This window comes from Ochotona princeps, chromosome 20 (assembly GCF_030435755.1).
Source record: "Ochotona princeps isolate mOchPri1 chromosome 20, mOchPri1.hap1, whole genome shotgun sequence".
NCBI lineage: Eukaryota > Metazoa > Chordata > Mammalia > Lagomorpha > Ochotonidae > Ochotona > Ochotona princeps.
In genome coordinates this window covers 1,493,470-1,512,026 of record NC_080851.1, presented here as the reverse complement: position 1 = coordinate 1,512,026, position 18,557 = coordinate 1,493,470, and the positions used below count along the sequence as shown (strand labels likewise).

The 18,557-nt window shown below is 54.3% G+C and overlaps 1 protein-coding gene across 1 annotated transcript; it reads right to left on the bottom strand.

The window, feature by feature from the left end:
- Nucleotides 1-10,529: 10,529 nt before the first annotated feature.
- FIGNL1 (fidgetin like 1) lies at nt 10,530-12,537 on the bottom strand. The gene has a single exon (XM_004582217.2). The coding sequence runs from the start codon at nt 12,532-12,534 to the stop codon at nt 10,537-10,539; it is 1,998 nt and encodes a 665-aa protein (XP_004582274.2). The 5' UTR covers nt 12,535-12,537; the 3' UTR covers nt 10,530-10,536.
- Between the last annotated feature and the right edge of the window lie 6,020 nt (nt 12,538-18,557).

Genomic DNA, 18,557 nt, shown 5'->3' with positions numbered 1-18,557 from the left:
ACCGCTGGGCCAGCAGCCCGGCCGCCTCTGTATCCCCAGCTCCCGCTCCTCTGCAGCTTCTCCCAGCCTTTCAATCTCTGCCCAAGGCAAACCCCAGCAAGAGTCACACGTACAGTGGGAGGTAGCTCTGGAAGGTTCTGTCTGCAGGTGGAGGGTCTTTGAGCTCACCCTCTGACTCCTTGCTGCAGGAGAGCCTTGGAGAGAGTCTCTCCTGTTGGCTGGGTCCATCCCACGTGTTCTGGGGAGCCAGTGAGACCTTCCCCACCCCTAGCAACCTCACCTGCTTTACCTGTGCTGGAAGAGCCTGGACCACTTGCTCTGAGGGGACAGTGTCCCTCGTGCCTGTGAGAGAGGGGCAGGCTGTGGAGTATCCCCCAGCGCCGGGTGGTGCTTGCACAGGGACACGTGACCTCTCCCCATCCCCTCGGTCCTTGTCCTCACCCCCCGACCCTGTCTGGTTGGCTGCAGAGAACTGTGCAGCACTCCAGAGGGACTGGAGCTGTTGTCCACCTGCCTCAACGCATGTGTCAGTTAAGCGATTGTGTGGGAGCCTTCTCAGGAGCTCCACAGAGGCCAGAACTTTCTAGAAGTCCAGCTAAGTGCCAAGGCTTATAAAAATTTATATGCCACATTTTTTAAAATGAAAAGAAACACACATTTTTAGTTTTTTAGTTAATTGATGAACTGAACTTTAAAATAAGTTATTTACCTTGAAAGAGTTACACTGAGTGAGTTTCCATCCACTGATTCATTCTCCAGGTGACCGGAACATCCAGGGCTGAGCCAGGCTGCAACCAGGAGCCAGGAGCGCCATCTGGGTCTGCCTTGTGGGTGCAGGGGCCTAACCCTTGGGCCACCCTCCACTGCTTTCCCAGGCCATCAGCAGGGAGCTGGATGGGAAGTAGTCTGGTAGCCAGCACCCACGTGGAAGGCTGATGTGCAGGTGGTGGGTTTACCCATGGAAGCTTTTTTTTTCCTGACAATTGAGTTGGAATTTAAAAACAAAACAAAACAAAACTCACCAAGGTACCTTCTCTGGAGGGACGGATGAAGCCAGAGCTGTGCTGGAGCCTGGGGAAACCTGAGAGAACCTCTCCACCTAGTGGCGACACAAGGCCAGACCAGACACAGCGGCAGCCGCCCTGGACCTGGAGGCCCCACCAGTGTGCGCGGAGTCCCAGCTCTCCCACCAGGGAGGGAGGAGGCGCTGAGCCAGGGAGCGGGCCGCAGGGAGCTCAGGTCCCTAAGGTGAGTGGACGTGGGGCTGCAGCTTTCCAGAGCTGGAAGGCATGTTCAAGAGCTGCTCTCCAGGTCCGGCCAGCCTGTCACTGCTTGCACTGGCCCCTTGTTTCCGCCAGGAGCGTGACAGATGCTGCTGGTGGCCTGCACTCCAGGGACCCCAGTCCCACCAGGGCCAGGATAGGAGGAGGCTGTCCGTGGGAACAGAATCCCCAACCTGGCCCTCCCCCTGAGGTGCCGCTGGCCAGCTTTACTGCACCGGGCAGGAGATGGCCACTGGGCTCAGACTTCAGACCTGCGTGTTCCAACGGTAGAGAGCTGTGATGAGGACAATATCTGAGCTCGCTGACACAGCCGTGTGCACAGGCTGCCGTGGACGCATCTGCTTGTTCCCATAGCACAAGTGCAGCTGCGTAAGAGCAGAATTCAGCTCACTGACACACAGGTGACCGCTCCCGGCCTCATGTCGCAGGTGGAAGAGGTCCCCTGTGTGTTGGTGTGCCGTGTGGCACTGTGTTCACCAAGTCTGATGACATTCATAAGCTATATCCGGTGACTAGCCCACAGCCTGCCTGTACAACAACCTGCAGAGACGCTCACACGCTGAGGTCATGTAGCAGTGTGCACACTGGGGTCGGCATGCAGCTGAAGAAGTAAGCCTGTGCTTGCCCTTTGCTGGCCTGTGTGTGTCTCCAGCCGGGAGCATCGCTCCTATCAGGGCCTGTGGGCTGGAGGCTCAGGGAGTTCTGGAGCCACCGCAGTTCCAGGTGGCTCATGGGGCTCCGGCCTCGAGGGCCTGCTTCCTTGTGGGCTGTAGAAGCTGCTGGCCGCCAGCAGAGGAAGGCAGAGAGCAGAAGGCGGGTCTGCAAGCTAGCCTCACTGCTTCCCCCAGTCCTGACTCCCACCAGAGCCCACCTCTGCCCCCCAGGATTCTCCAGTCCAATCTGACACCCGTTCCTCTCCAGGCCCCCACTGTCTGATCCCACGTAAGCTGCAGCGCAAAGCCCCAGACCATGCCAGGCAAGTCAAACCTAAGCGAGGGTGGGACTCGTCCTCCCTGCTGCACGCTGCGGCCAGTGCTGGAGCGGAGGCCAGGCATGGAGTACAGACAGGCCCACACAGGGAAGGTTTCTGGATGAAGCTTTGGGCCAGGGAGTCATCTGACTGCAGCTGCTGGTTTTTCCCGGAGTGCTAGCCCTGCTGGGGAAACAGCAAATGATTGCACGAAAGATACAGAGTTCTATCAGCCTGGCGGCCACCTTCACTCTTTCCCTGCACCCAGCAGCCTCATTCTAGCCTTAGACACTGGACACGGGTCATACCTGCTGCCCTTTGTGAGTTAGCCCCTCCTACAGCACAGCTTGAGGCCGCTCACTCCCCAGACAGCTGCAACCAGGAGTGCTGGGCCAGGCGGAAGCCAGGGGCTTCGTCTGACTCTCCCACATGGGTGGCAGGCACCCACACTGGGGCCATCTTTCATTGCTTTTCCCAGGCCATTAGCAGGGGGCTGGATGGGGGATGGAGCAGCCCAAATGCAACTGGTGCCCATATAGGATGCGAGTGCCAAAGGCAGCAATTTTATCCGTGGTGCCACAATTTCAGCCCCTGGCAAGAGTCTTTTTAAACCAGAAGCAATAGAAGACATCAAAAACCACAAGTCTGAACAACAAACGTCCACTTCCAGGATGCCCACCCCTTCCAGCTCCAGATAGCTGGCCTCTAGGACGCCCGTCGCCAGAGTCCCCTGCCTGGCAGGCAGGTAGTAGAGCCGCACGGGGAGAATGCTGGCTATCAAAGGTTCCTTTCTAACACAGCTCAGCATTTTCCAGTGGCAGCATTTCTCCTGTTGCATTAAACCAGCTCTCAGACCACATGAGCGTGTGACTTGCTCGGGGTCAAGTTAAAATGCAGCTTCTCCGTGAAGTGGGGCTGGGTGGCTGGCGGCCAGGGGTCACTGACCCTGGAAAATACCACAGACAGCCTGCTAAGTGAGGGGCGAGGCATCTTGTTGGGGTTATCTGCTTCCAGTCTTTCATCAGCCGACACGGTTCTCTGTTGCTCCTGTAAGAATTTTCTCAACTTCTAGCAGTCTACTTGTTGCTGCAATCGGACAAGCCAGAGTAAAGCAGGGACCACCTATTCAGCTGAGTCCAGCCACCTGCTGGCATCACTGGCTCCAGCAGCCCCACAGGTCCCCCTGTTCCAGGTGCATCCATGCCCACGTCTCCAGTCATTGCCTACACTGCTTGGGCCTGATATGATGTTATACTACTTAGAGAAGGATTTCAAGGGAGGAGTATGTATGTGGTCACGACAGAGGTAATTTTGCCCTTGTCGTTTCTGCTCCAGGGTTGGCTGAATTCAGATGTGGAAGCTTCCGATGCATGGGGTTACTATATGGGCCGGTGGAGTTTACGGATGTGGAGTTTGTTTATGGTACAGTATATCTTAGTGGCGATTGTACCTCCACTATAAATCTAGCTACATAGCAAATACACCGTGTGTGTGCATGTGCGGACCAGAACAGCCCGGACAGAGCCACACCAGGGCGGCCCAGGCTCTGGAAGGGAAGCAGTGTGCGTGCGTGCATGTGCGGGTCAGAACAGCCTGGACAGAGCCACACCAGGGCGGCCCAGGCTCTGGAAGGGAAGCAGTGTGCGTGTGGGTCAGAACAGCCTGGACAGAGCCACACAGGGCGGCCCAGGCTCTGGAAGGGAAGCAGTGTGTGCGTGCGTGCGTGCGGGTCAGAACAGCCTGGACAGAGCCACACCAGGGCAGCCCAGGCTCTGGAAGGGAAGCAGTGTGCGTGTGGGTCCAGAACAGCCCGGACAGAGCCACACAGGGCGGCCCAGGCTCTGGAAGGGAAGCAGTGTGCGTGTGTGCGTGCGGGTCAGAACAGCCTGGACAGAGCCACACAGGGCGGCCCAGGCTCTGGAAGGGAAGCAGTGTGCATGTGTGCGTGCGGGTCAGAACAGCCTGGACAGAGCCACACAGGGCGGCCCAGGCTCTGGAAGCAGGTGGCTTCCTCTCCATTCCACGTTGTGTACTATCCACCTTGTCTGCATGTTGTGCTCTGAAGCTCTCTTGAGAACCAAGGCTGTACTAATCTTCACAGCTGGTGGATCCTGAAGGCTCTGCTGGCCAGGGCTTGTAAGTCCCCTTCAGCAAAAGCCTCTGGTGTAACAGGGACCTTCTGAGCTTGACCAGTCTGCAGTGAGCTGTAACAGGTGCATTCTCCGTTTCTGTTGTTTCTCTACAGAAGACTGTGAAGCACCTTGCTTTGCCAAATGCTAATCAAAAAGACTGTAAAACTTGTACAAAAACTGCAAAGAAAAACACAATATAGTAGAAGAAAGAAGAATGTGAATGGTTTAATAGTCATCATGGGATCCAGCACAGTAGGCTAGCAGCCAGTTCCCATCTTGCACACGCCAGGATCCCATGTGGGCACCAGTTCATGTCCCAGCTGCCCCACTTCCCATCCAGCTCCCTGCTGTGGTCTGGCAAAGCAGCCAAGGACGGCCCAAGGCCTTGGGACCCTGCACCCGCGTGAGAGACCCAGAAGCAGCTCCTGGCTTCAGAACGGCTCGCTCTGGGGAGTGAATCAGCAGATGGAAGATCTTTCTGTCTCTCCTTCCTTCTGTAAATCTTTCCAATTAAAAACACAAATCTTTTAAAAATAATTAATATTCATCACACAAATGGCATTTTCAAACTTATATTTCTCATTTACATCTTTTTTTTTTTGAATTTTGAATTTATGGTACAATTCCGTAGAGTCTGGATTTCCATCCCAATCTCACATCTTACAGGAAGCTTTATTGAGCAGCATCCTCCTGAAGGGACAGGAACACGACTGCTGCATTCTGAGTCAGTGCCTGGCAGTCAGCTTTCCTTGTTGGCTCGGGCCTGTCTGTATTCCTAGGGTCACCCCACCAAGCATACCACTTCTGTCTCAAGGACAACCTTCTGTTTAGTGCATCTTCTCCTATTTAAAATCAACACCTGAGGCCTGGCGTGGTAGATTAGGAACTAAAAGTCCTCACTTTGCACGCGCCAAGATCCCATATGGGCGCTGGTTCCAATCCCGGTAGCCCAACTTCCCATCCAGCTCCCTGCTTGTGGCCTGGGAAAGCAGTCGAAGATGGCCCAATGCTTGGGACCCTGCACCTGTGTGGGAGACCCGGAAGAGACTCCAGGCTCCTGACTTCAGATCGGCACAGCTCCAGCCATTGTGTTGCGGTCACTTGAGGAGTGAATCCTCAGATGGAAGATCCTGTCTCTCTCCTCTCTGTATATCTGACTTTGCAATAAAAATAAATAAATCTTTTTAAAAATCAATACCTGGTTTTAGAAGCGCTCATTTCTTTTTTTTTTTTAAGATTTTTATTCATTTTTTATTACAGCCAGATATGCACAGAGGAGGAGAGACAGAGAGGAAGATCTTCCGTCCGATGAGTCACTCCTCAAGTGAGCCGCAACAGGCCAGTGCGCGCCGATCCGAAGCCGGGAACCTGGAACCTCTTCCGGGTCTCCCACGCGGGTGCAGTGTCCCAATGCATTGGGCCGTCCTCAACTGCTTTCCCAGGCCACAAGCAGGGAGCTGGACGGGAAGTGGAGCTGCCGGGATTAGAACCGGTGCCCATATGGGATCCCGGGGCTTTCAAGGCAGGGACTTTAGCCGCTAGGCCACACCGCCGGGCCTGGAAGCGCTCATTTCTTTAAGCTAATTCCATCATGCATCAAATTTCTTGCTTGAGCACCCGTTTTTTGCAGTGCATTATAAAGGCCTGCTCTGACTTACATGAACTGTCTTCAGTCCTGTACCGCATTAACTTCCCCATGCCTGGGAACGGAGAGCCTCAGTAGACCCCTCCGTAACAAAGCTGGATTTCTAGCCTGCATTTCTAGCCTGGATTTCCTGACCTGCACAATAGGCCAGCCTTGCTCACGATCAGGGTCACCAAATAGCACACCCACACCTGAGTGCCCAGGGCTGCCCCGGCCAGGTCACTGCCAGTCACCCTGTGACAGCAATGCCAGGTGAATCTCTGCCTAAGTGTCCCGCCGGAAGATACGTTTGATTCAAAGAGAACTTTGAGTCCAGAGGTGAGCAAGATGCTTGCTGGGGCAAGGTCTACAAAGGGGCACAGCTTGCAGCGGCAGCACAAGAGCCTGCGGCATCAGTTTATCCGGAGCACTAAAACGGCTTAGGAAAAACTCATCATTGTCCATTTGTTTGTGGCAATTGTAGAGGGAGCACTGTGTGCATTTTCCACTCTAATTTAGGCCAGCTGAAAGGAATAAATAATGAAGAACTGAAATACTCATTTTGTATCAAAGCTTATCCATTAAGATGGATTTATCTGCATCATTTCCCTTAAATTGCAATCATGCCCTCGTGTTACTGCAATTTTCTGTGTTTTGTGAAATCTCGCCTCCAGGAGCTCCCCATGTGCTCGGGGCTGCCTGGTTCCCCAGGTCAGGGCACGTGTCACCCACCATTTCCTCCAGTGTGAGCTGTGCCTTGTCTGCTCATCCACCCCCACCGTCACTAACGTATGTCTGCTGTTTGCTCGGCGAGTCTTTCACAAAACAGCGTTCGCACATTCCTTTTCTTAAAATGCAGACAAAGTGTGTGTCTGGCCGCAGCACCATTTATAAACAATTGTGGGAGTTTTGCTCAGTTTGGACTTGGTCGGCAGGCTGCGTGTTATGGAATCTGATGTGGGAGGTGAGCTCCGGGGACAGGCTGGCACGGTGCACAACACAGCCACGAGTGTGGTTTGGCCAGCTGCAGCCCCATTTTCCCAGCTGCCATGCCGGTGTTTTCTGAAAGGAATTAACAACCACTGGACTGTGGCTCTTCTTCCTGTCTGTGGTTTCTTCTAACAGAACTACCGACTCCAAACTTGAGAAGACAGTATAATTGTTGAGTGAATCTGTGCTCAGTAGTTTAGAGATGGCATTCCACCGATGTGGAAACGTGTAAAAGGGGTATTATATTGTCACCTAGCATCCACCAGCTTGTGGGTGGAAGCCAACATGAAGCCAGCCTGTCCACCAGGCTCCTGAGTGACCGTGCCTCTCGCTTGCCCCTGCTGTACACAATGAACACTCATCTCAGACCGCTGCAGAGAACCTCACAGAAGGAACGAGATTGTTCTCCCTGGCTGGACATTTACAGGCTTCCTATGCTCAAGTTTCACTGCCTGTATTCTGTGGAATGGGTGCCTGGGAGTGCAGTCATGTCTGTAGGACAAAGATGGGATTAATCTACCCTATCCCCAAGCAGCACACACCTACGCCAAGTCACCAAAACCAGTCAACAGCGGATATTACCAACTTCTGTAAATTTCATGCTAAAATTGCAGCAATTTCTAAAACATTTTATTTTCCAACTTTGAGTGGCAGGGAAACTTGCACCCGTTGCCTCACCTCCTAACTGCCTAATGCACTGACTGAAGCCTGGCGCGGGAACCACACCCAGGAAGGTCATGCCATGGCGTCTGAGCAGCATCCTGCTGTCCACCTGCAGCTGCCTGCAGGCTCCACCCCTCTTCCTTCTTTCTGCCCCAGCTCTTCAGTAGCAGCTCCTGTTCCTTTTCACCATTTCTGTTACTTTATAGAGAACACAGGTGAACCTCATTTTGTTAACCAATGTATGAATCAAAGAGTTCTTTGCATTTCAGCAAAGAAAAACTCCTTTTAGCTCCACTTCTCCATTTTTTTTAAAGATTTATTTTTCATTTGAAAGGCAAATTCTGAAGGAAAGAAAGCCTTCCATCTGCTGGCCCACTCCTCAAACGGGTGGAGCTGCTTCCCCAGACCTTAACCAGGGGGCTAGACTGGAAGTAGAGCGGCTAGGATGGAACCAATGCCCATGTAGGATTAGCTTTCTGTGCTACCACACCACCCTCCTAGCTCCATGAGTTATTTAAAGTGACTTGTATTAATACACTGAAATGATAACTGGATGTTGATTTTACCTGTTCTTTTGACTATTTGTAATTGGGCTCTCAGAATTTTTAAATTATGTCCTCAGACCCATATTTAGGAAATGACATCCAGACTACGGGAAAACCCCGCTTCCCACGAGCTGCTGACAAAGCACTGGGGTGGCGGGTTGAGATTGCTGAGAGTTGACTGAGGTCTCACCTTCTTGGCTCTCCCCAGCTGCCCCACATCTGTGTGGTACAGGGTTCCAGTAGGAGGCAGTGTCCACTCGGCAGAAGCAAGCAGTAAGGTCATTGTTCTGGCCGTCTAAACTCATCCTGAGGTGCAGTAACGGGAGCAGGGACTGAGTTTCTGTCTTGTATCACTCCTGTCTTCTAAACACCTGCAGCGAGGCGCCAGCAAGGCTACTGATCATCTGAAATGCACAACACAATATTACTGGTATCTAAAATCCTGACTTCCACTTTGCTTCCATGAAAAACAGCAGATTTCCGGAGCATACCCTTCCTTCTCTGTAGGCACCAGATGCACACAGGCGATGTGACAGGCAGGGGAAATCAGAGGACAGACAGTGCAAACAGTTCTGGCCAGGATTGGCAGCAGGTTCCTGGCTGTGTGGACGCACCAAGGTGGACTCTGTTAACCAACAGACCTTAGAAAGATCTTCTCAGCCATGGAGCAATGAAACCAACAACTTCTCAGAACTATCAGAATCACTGAAGTAACCCTTGCAACTCTCTCGCCCACATCAGTCTCTCTCAGGCATCAAATGACCACCCCGCTCCCTGGGTGTCACTGTGGTTTGACAGCAAGGAGCAGTCCCTCCCCCTCTGTGACACAGGAAAAAAATACAGCTGAACATTTTAAAACCTACCTTCCTATGTCACTCCACCCTAGTTGGGGGCCACTTGGGGTGTATCCCTCTCAACTGTGTAGACAGTATTGAAAACAGAATTTAAAAATTTTAACCTAAAAACTAAAATCACAATGCTGTTGAACAGCAATCATGTATTTCAAAGGGAAAAGCTAAAAGTTGCAATAGTATTGCTGTTAAAACCACACTAAAAATGCAAATACAAACTATACACACAAACTGACAGAATCCACCCAGTGTTTCACAAAGAGAAGCCTGAACGCAGCTCCCGTGAGGGCGTGCACGCCTGTGCTGGCTGGCGCTCCCCGGTCACGCAGCTCCCGCGAGGGCGTGCACGCCTGTGCTGGCTGGCGCTCCCCGGTCGCTCACATTTGGGGATGAATCAGCGCAGAGGCAGTAACAAGATCCAGAGGGCTGGTCTCAGTGTCGTCAGGGAGCTGTGCCGGCCAGGTGGAAAGGCCACAGACACCACTCCCTGGAGGACAGAAGCTTGAGTAACTGCCATAGGTGCAAGTTAAGGTTTTTTTTTTTTTTTTCCAAAAGACCATTAAATGGCATTTGACATGCTTATGTTTACATCAGGATGAACCGATGCCCTGCCCTCTAATAAATCAGAATCTATTTACACAATGCAACCTTGGGTAATGTGAACATGGAAACAGACAATGCACTCTACAGAGCAAGCACGGGCTCCGAGAGAATGCTCGGCAGCTGCATTCCCCAACACTGTGTTTAAAGAGTCATTTATTCATATTGAAAGGCAGAAACAGAGACGACAAGCATCTTCCATCCACTGGTCTACTCCCCAAGTGGCCAGAGGCAGATGAGCTGCTCTGGGGCCAGAAGCTCCTTCCGGGTCTCCCACACAGATGCAGGGTCCCAAGGCTTTGGGCCGTCCTCCACTGCTGCCCTCACACAAGCAGGGAGCTGGATGGGAAGTGGAACAGCCAGGACACGAACCAGCACTCACATGGGATCCTGGCCCTCGCAGAGGGAGGCGTGCTGGGCCGTCTCTAATATTTCTGCAAGGAACTTGCATTGTTTATAAGATGAAAGGATCCATTATAAACACCTGGAAACATGCATTTTTGAATGAGTGCATATTTTAAAGGCTGTGAGGTAACGACAAAATATTATTAAACAAATCTGCCCTTCATTCTCTAGATGTGTCTCTGACAACAGATCACACTTTGCTGTTTTTGAATGTTTTTAGTACCAGCCCCAGTAAGGAAAGAAAATCGTAAACAATGTTACAAACCAACAGCTGGAAGTACAAGCTGGCACTCTCGCCCTAGAACTTGGTGAGACCTTAAATCTAGGTAACTACAGGAGGTGCTGTCTGAACATTCCAAGTTGAGGTACAGAATTGAAAATATATCCTTAAAGAATAGAGATCATCCCATTTCCTGTGCTGACGCATGAACACGATCTACTACGCTGCCACCTTTCAGCCCCAGCTGAGCCATTTACTTTCCACAACCAAAAGTTCTGTTCCAGTTCTCATAAATCTCCAAGTCTTTGGGAGACACACTAGGCCGCACAGTTCTAAATGCATTTTCAAAGTCGACATAAGCGATGGGTCGGACCTGGTCCGGGGTGATGGTGCTGATGTCGACAGCCTGCAGGCTGCGGATGGGGCCCAGCGAGGCTTCCCGGCAGAGCTGGGTCACGTCTGCCCCCGAGAAGCCTTCAGACTGCTGCACGATCCGCTCCGTCTCTCCTTCGCTGAGGCAACACCGCTCCCTGGACATGAGGCTGACCACGATCTGTCTCCTGGCCGCAGCCTCCGGGAGGGGGATGTACAGCCTCTTCACCAGCCTCCGCCGGGCAGCCTCGTCAATCTCCTGCGGCCGATTCGTGGCTCCCATCACTAGAATGCGGTCCTCAGAGGATGTGGTGGCTCCATCTAACTGAACTAAAAATTCGGTTTTTATCCTTCTAGAAGATTCGTGCTCTCCATCTCCCCGCTGAGATAACAGGGAATCAATTTCATCAATAAATATCACAGCCGGCTGCTGACACCTTGCAACAGCAAACAGTGCACGGACCATCTTCTCCCCGTCACCCACCCACTTGGAAGTCAGGGATGAGGCAGAGATGCTGAAGAACGTTGCCCCGGACTGACTCGCCACGCACTTGCCAATCAGAGTCTTCCCAGTGCCAGGAGGCCCAAACAGCAGAACCCCCTTAGGGGGCCCCCGTAACCCAGTGAAGATGTCTGGCCTCATCATGGGCCACACAACTATCTCCTTGATCGTGGCCTTAGCAAATTCCACTCCTGCAATGTCTTCCCAACTTACAGGGGGACCATGGTCCAGAATCTCATTCATAATCAGCTCGACCATCTTTGGCTCCAAACCCTTGAGGCGCTCGTCCACAGGAGCTGTGTCTGCGGGCCCTGTCCCGTGAGCCTTACCAGTCTGCACCCCTCCACTCTGCTCTCCCCCATCTTGCTTGGGTACGGGAGGAACAAACTTGCCAAATATTCCACGGGATCTACTAGCTCCGAGAGATTTTTTTACCCCCCCGTATGAGGACCCTGGTGCCCGCAGGGCTTGGTGACATCTCTTCTGTTGCTCTACCCAAAGCTGTTCTTTGGCAGTCTTGAAGGTGGGCAGGCTGCTCTCTTCCTGCTGGCCATGATCTTCTGTTCTACTCAAAGTCCTGCTCGGTGTTGGGCTGGAAAGTGCATCAATGAAGTTGGAACCATAAAAAGCCTGCCTCTTCTGTGGGTTCTCACAGCCAGAGGGCAAACAAGCCTGCCGGGGCGAGAACATGCTTAGTGCCGTGCTGGCTCGTGGAGAGCTGGGATGGTCCTTTTTGACATTTTCAAATAATGGTGTGACATGGAACTTGGCAGGAGCTGAGAACGCGGGGCAGGTGTCGGTGCTGCTGGTCACAGGGGGTGGCTGGCCACTGGGGAGACCCCTCGACACACCGCTCCCTGTGCTGCCCCGCACGCTCTCTGTGTCAGGCGCCGAGACAGACAGCAGCTCACCCTCTCCGGAACCAGCACAAACCCCAAAGCTGGAGGTCCCTCTGGGGCTCACTACCGAGGCTGCAGCAGGTTCCACGAGCGCATCTTTGGATCTCCTGCCAGCTTGCAGCATCTCCTGCGCTCGGCTCATTTTGAAAACACTGCTGATTGACAACCCAGACTGCCACTTGTCACTGTCCGTTTGCTGAGATCTTGTCAGAGCTAAAATGCTTGATGCATAGTTGTTCAAGCCAGTTTCAATATTGCCAGAATCAATAATTGCAGAATATCTCTCTGCATACCTTTTGAACAGTCTGGTGGCACAGACCTGGGAGATCTCCGAGTTTGCCCAGGCGTACTGAAGGCGTAAGACCTGTGCGCGGTAGGCATCTGCCTTCTGTTCGGCTGTACTACTGCCAGACGTAATCACAAAATAATTCTTCTGCCACTCGCTCAGGTGTACAGGCCTGGGGCCGGAGGGCTGCATTTTACAACCTGCAACACAGGGAGGACAAGAGAAAATCAGGATCAAGAAGAGAGCAAAGATATAAAACTTTAACAGAGTTTAAAGATGTCTGTTAATGTGAACAGCATTGTGGATTTTTAACCCTTAAGACAGATTTATGAGGACAGATTACCAAAGAAATAGCTAGTTAACCAAAGATTTCAAGTGTTCAAGACACAAAGATAGAATGACATCAAACCTTCATTATATTAACACAATAATGACTTTAGGAATTAAGCTGTTTCCACTCAGAAGGCTTACATGAAAATGATTTAAAACTAACTGCCAAAAGAAAGGCCACAGCAGAGGAAGAACAGAATCAGTTATACAAACCAAACCACTCAGGAACTTCAGCCTGCCCTCTTCCGTAATCTGGCTTCGGTTCTCCAACCTGGAGAAGAGAAAGAATCACCGTAATATCAACTCCAGCGACAGACAGGACATCAGCATGAGCATTCCCAGGGTAGGCCTGCTGGACAAACGTGGGACCTGCAGGGGAGAGCGAAGTGAAGCGCTCAGAGCCGGCTGGGAGTGGGCCAGCAGTCAGACTCAAGCAGCTGCACCCCAGAACCAGTGCATGCCCCACAAGGCCCACCGGCCATGCAAGAGCATGGTCCACAACCGTCTACTTAGTGGAATAGAGGAACAAGCTAAGTCGTCTTTTACTTCAAATTTCTTCTCTCAAGTTGTTTTTGTAAGCCTTTTACCACGAAGTTTAATTTTAACAGATTATGGATGCACATATTATGTTGTTGGATGTGTAGAACATACAATATCCGTAAGAAAAATTTATAAGTAAATTTCAGGGGTCTGGCACGATGGCTCAATCCTCATCTTGCAAACGTTGGAATCCCACATGAGCACCGGTTCGAGTCCTGGCTACTCTACTTCCCATCCAGCTCCCTGCTTGTGGCCTGGGAAAGCAGCGGAGGACGGCCCAATGCATTGGGACCCTGCACCCATGTGGGAGACCCGGAAGAAGTTGCTGGCTCCTGATGGGCTCAGCTCCGGCTGCTGAAGCCATTTGGGCAGTGAACCAGCAGACAGATCTTTCCCTCTGTAAATCTGATCTGCCTTTCCAATAAAAATAAATAAATCTTTTAAAAAGTTGGCCTGTCATATCAGATAACAGACTGATTTATCTTTTAAAAAATTTCAGTTTTCTGGGAAAAGTGCAGTAAAAGAGAAGCCAAGCACGCCCACATTTCAGGGTTTAACTGTCACAGGGTCTGTAAGCATGGGCTAATAATCAGGAGGTCCTTTCCGTGCCAGTCAACAGCAGCTGTGCCAAGGCCCTATCCAGAACCTGGCACACTGCAGGCTGGCATTCATCAGCCTGTTTCAAGAAGAGGATGACATTAAGATGCACTGAATGGGGCGGCTAAAGTCCTCGCCTTGAAAGCCCCGGGATCCCATATGGGCACCGGTTCTAATCCCGGCAGCTCCACTTCCCGTCCAGCTCCCTGCTTGTGGCCTGGGAAAGCAGTCGAGGACAGCCCAAGGCTTTGGACCCTGCACCCGCGTGGGAGACCCGGAAGAGGTTCCAGGTTCCCGGCTTCGGATCGGCGCGCACCGGCCCGTTGCGGCTCACTTGAGGAGTGACTCATCGGACGGAAGATCTTCCTCTCTGTCTCTCCTCCTCTCTGTATATCTGGCTGTAATAAAAATAAATCTTTTTAAAAAAAAAAAAAAGATGCACTGGATGGTAAAGCAGAGCACACAGTGACAGAAGGGATGCCCTCTGCGCAGCCACTGGGCCTCCTGCCCCTACTGTGGCGTCAGGACACAGCAGGTGCTTCACAGCTGCCCATGCTGCCCCTCAGTCTGCAGCGCCCTGGCCTTGCTTCCCTGATGTCCTCAGTAGGACACGGCAGAGGACCCGAGTCACACGGCAAGCCAATGACATCACTGCTCTCTGAGGACGCGCGGTGAGGCTGTCCTGGATCCCAGTGCTGAGTGAAAGCTAACTACACCTGCAGTAGTCCCAGCGCTCCTGCTCATGAAACCCGGCGGGGAACACAGCGCCAGGGACCATCAGCGCAGCCCGCACTGCTGCCCACCCGGGCCCGCACCTCCGCCTCGGCTCCAGCACTGCTGCCCACCCGGGCCCGCACCTCCGCCTCGGCTCCAGCACTGCTGCCCACCCGGGCCCGCACCTCCGCCTCGGCTCCAGCACTGCTGCCCACCCGGGCCCGCACCTCCGCCTCCGCTCCTTGGGGCGCTCCTCCTCTACCTCCTGGGGAGCCTGCGAGTTAAGCCACAGCGCCCGCGAGCTGTGCGGACGAACGCCCACTGTGTCCCCTGGGGAAGCGGGGCGCCCCGCGGGCCCCTCCTCGGGAGCCTGCTCACGCCCACTAGGCTGGGGGCAGTTCCATGCAACATTCCGGAGAGGGCTGCTCGTCGCACCGGGACCCTGCCGCAATCGGACGCCCTTCCGGCGAGAGGGCTGCGGTGCCCAAGCTGCCCGGAGCCCTCCACGTCCCTCTCCGCAGCGTGCGTGCCCCGGGCGGATCCCGCCAGCCCGCGGCCGCCGTGAGAGCCCCGGGCCCCACGCCCGCCCCCGTACCTGTGTCCGGCAGCCGGCGGCGAACAGCCACGCAGAAAAGCGCGGGAACCGGTGTGCGCCTGCGCACTGTGACGCGTCGGGCCCGCGCCGTGCCTAGGCGCGTAGGGGCGTGTGTGCGTGCGGCGGGGGCGGGGCGGCTTTCCCTGGGCGGAGCCGGAGGGGAGGGTCCTGGGCGCGGAGCGGTGGGCGGGGCGGGCTGAGCTGAGGGCGGCGGGGCTGAGGGACTGAGGGACTGGGGGACTGAGGGCTGAGGGGCTGAGGACTGAGGGGCTGAGGGGCTGAGGGGCTGAGGGACTGAGGGGCTGAGGGACTAGGGATTGGGGGGCTGAGGGCTGAGGGCTGAGGGGCTGAGGGCTGAGGGACTGAGGGACTGAGGGGCTGAGGGACTAGGGATTGGGGGGCTGAGGGACTGAGGGGCTGAAGGACTGAGGGGCTGAGGGGCTGAGGGCTGAGGGACTGAGGGGCTGAGGGACTGAGGGGCTGAGGGACTGAGGGGCTGAGGGACTAGGGATTGGGGGGCTGAGGGACTGAGGGGCTGAAGGACTGAGGGGCTGAGGGGCTGAGGGCTGAGGGGCTGAGGGACTAGGGATTGGGGGGCTGAGGGACTGAGGGGCTGAGGGACTGAGGGGCTGAGGGACTAGGGATTGGGGGGCTGAGGGACTGAGGGGCTGAAGGACTGAGGGCTGAGGGACTGCGGGGCTGAGGGACTGAGGGACTGAGGGACTGAGGGGCTGAGGGACTGAGGGACTGAGGAGCTGAGGGACTGAGGGACTGAGGGCTGAGGGGCTGAGGACTGAGGGCTGAGGGACAAGGGCTGAGGGACTGAGGGACAAGGGCTGAGGGACTGAGGGGCTGAGGGCTGAGGGGCTGAGGGACTGAGGGGCTGAGGGCTGAGGGACTGAGGGACAAGGGCTGAGGGCTGAGGAGTTGAGGGACTGAGGACTGAGGGCTGAGGGACTGAGGGACTGAGGGACTGCGGGGCTGAGGGCAGCGGGGTTGAGGGACTGAGGGCGGCGGGCTGAGGGCGGGCAGGGCTGAGGGGCTGAGGGCTGTGGGACAGGCAGGGCTGCGGGGATCCGACAAGGCCCAGGGCTGCTCTTCCTCAATTCCCACCTGAAGCCCTTCTTACAGGGTATCCTGTCATTGCCAGTCACGGGGACTTAACTGACCCTTTTGTAACATGGCAAACATGGGCCAAGCGTGATAGCCTAGCGGCTAAAATCCTCCCCTGGCACGCACTGAGATCCCATCTGGACATCAGTTCTAATCCCAATGGCCCCACTTCCCATCCAGCTCCCTGCTTGTGGCCTGGGAAAGCAGTCGAGGGTGGCCCAAGGCTTTGGGACCCTGCACCCATGTGGGAGACCCGGAAGAAGCTCCTGGCTCCTGGCTTCGGACTGGTTCAGCTCCGACCGCTGCAGTCACTTGAGTCAATCAATGGATGGAAGATCTTCCTCTCTGCCTCTCCTCTTCTCCGTGCATCTGACTGTCTAATAAAAATAATTTTTTAAAAAATGGCAAACAGGCTCACGGCCTCTGGAAGAGTCTTTGCCAACTGCAGTCCTTTGAGCCCCGGGTGGGTGTGATTTCCTCTGGCCCCAGCACCGTACCTCCCCGCTTCTTTCTGCTGCTTACCAGGGTGGGTCCTGACAGCAGACACAGGGATACTGAAGAAACATATTTTGACAGTGAAAAGAGTAACAAAGGCCAAAAAAACTTTCTAACATTTCATGTCTGAGGAGCTATAAAGTTCAGAAGAGCAGAAGACCAAAAAGCTGTTAGCTGGCCTGCACGTGTTTCATTAAACACCGCTTCTTGAGATAACATGTCAGTTTCTAATCTGCCGCCTTCGTTCAAGTCCAGCGAAGAGGCACGGGCACTGATGGGGGTCTGGAGGAGTCGGGGAGGGGGGAACGAATGGCTGCCGACAGCCAAGTCACATGGCCCGCCAGGACCCTTCACCTGTGCTCATCCGAGGCTGCAGCAGCTGAGGGCTCAGCACACCTGTCCCTCAGGCAGCCCTGCCTCCTTGGGCCTCCCTCCCCGCCCCCCGAGCCCTGCCTCACCCAGGCCCTGCCCTGGCACCGCCCCTTGTCATATCAAGATGAGCCCAGCCTGGGTGGGCACGTCTCTTGTCTTTCAGTAAATCCTGCTGTTCTGTTGAGCTGTCTGTCCTGATTGCAGTCTTACCCACAGGCAGGCAAGGAGCTGGACCAAGTCCAGCCGGGCGTCTCCCCATCTCCAGTTAGTGCAGTTAGTGGATGCCACCTCCCCTGGCATCTTCTCCCTTCTTTTGACTGTGCCCTTAGGAAGTGTCCAGCTGGCAATGCCACCCTTACCCCCTTGTCATCCTTGGCTTTCCTGCAGGCACCCTCTGGGACAGTCATGTGGTCAGCCTCAATCGGGATTCCCTGGCTTAGGAAATCCCTGGCTTGATGTTCGCCAGGTTTAGGCAGAAAGAGCAGTAGGATCACGGTTTCCAGCCCTCACGTGGGCTGCTGGCTGCATCCCGATCAAGCTGTCCGTCACAGCAAGGTGGCAGTACCACACCTCCATGGTGCCACCTAGCCCCGTTGCCAGCAGCAGTCTGGGCAAAGGAGGAATTTGAAAGTGTGAGGTTACCGCAGCAATGCTGGGTTGTGTGGAGTGATCTGGGAGGAAGCATCCTCCTGATGCTAGCGCTGGGTGGTAGTCAGTACTAAGATTGTGGAAACATGGTTTGGGCATTCAAACATGAGGCCTGGATGGTGATGGGTTGGGTCATTAGCATGGAGCCCCCATGGTGGGACCCCGGTGGCTTCCTAAGAGGCCACATGGGCACAGTTGTGGACAAGCACCTCCTGGTCCGTGGCCACGCAGTGCCCTGCACTCCCTTGCCCTTCTGCCAACATGAACTCCAGCACCAGAAGTTCCACACATGAATCCCTGGCCCTGCAAGTGCCTGCCTCGGGTGCTCTGTTCCGAGGCGAGGAGCCCAGACTGACAGTGGCACATCCTTCCTGGGTTTGTGAGCCCCGCTTCAATGCTTGTTACCATGATACTACAAGACCAGCCAGGCAATACTCTGCTCACCAAGCAGCACAAGTTGCTCTCATTGCTTGGATCCAGGCTGCCTCTTGACTCCAAATCAAGATGTTGGAGTCATGAGCAAGTGAGAAGTGCGTCCTGTTAATGCATCAAGACCTTATGGCGCGACAAGCACCAGCCACTCCCAACATATGATGCACACATGGAGGCTGTCAGAAACATCCCAGGAGCCACCCCGTGCCTGTTGTGGGAGCAGCTGGGCAGAAAGCAGAATCAGACCCACAGCCATTGCGCAGCGCGTGTTTATCAAGCGTGTAATTGCAGGTCACATGAGCGTAGGCTGTCGTGGACATCACAGGCTTTCCTGCTGTCCACCAGTGGCAGCCTCAGAAACATCCAAATCACAGCCAGA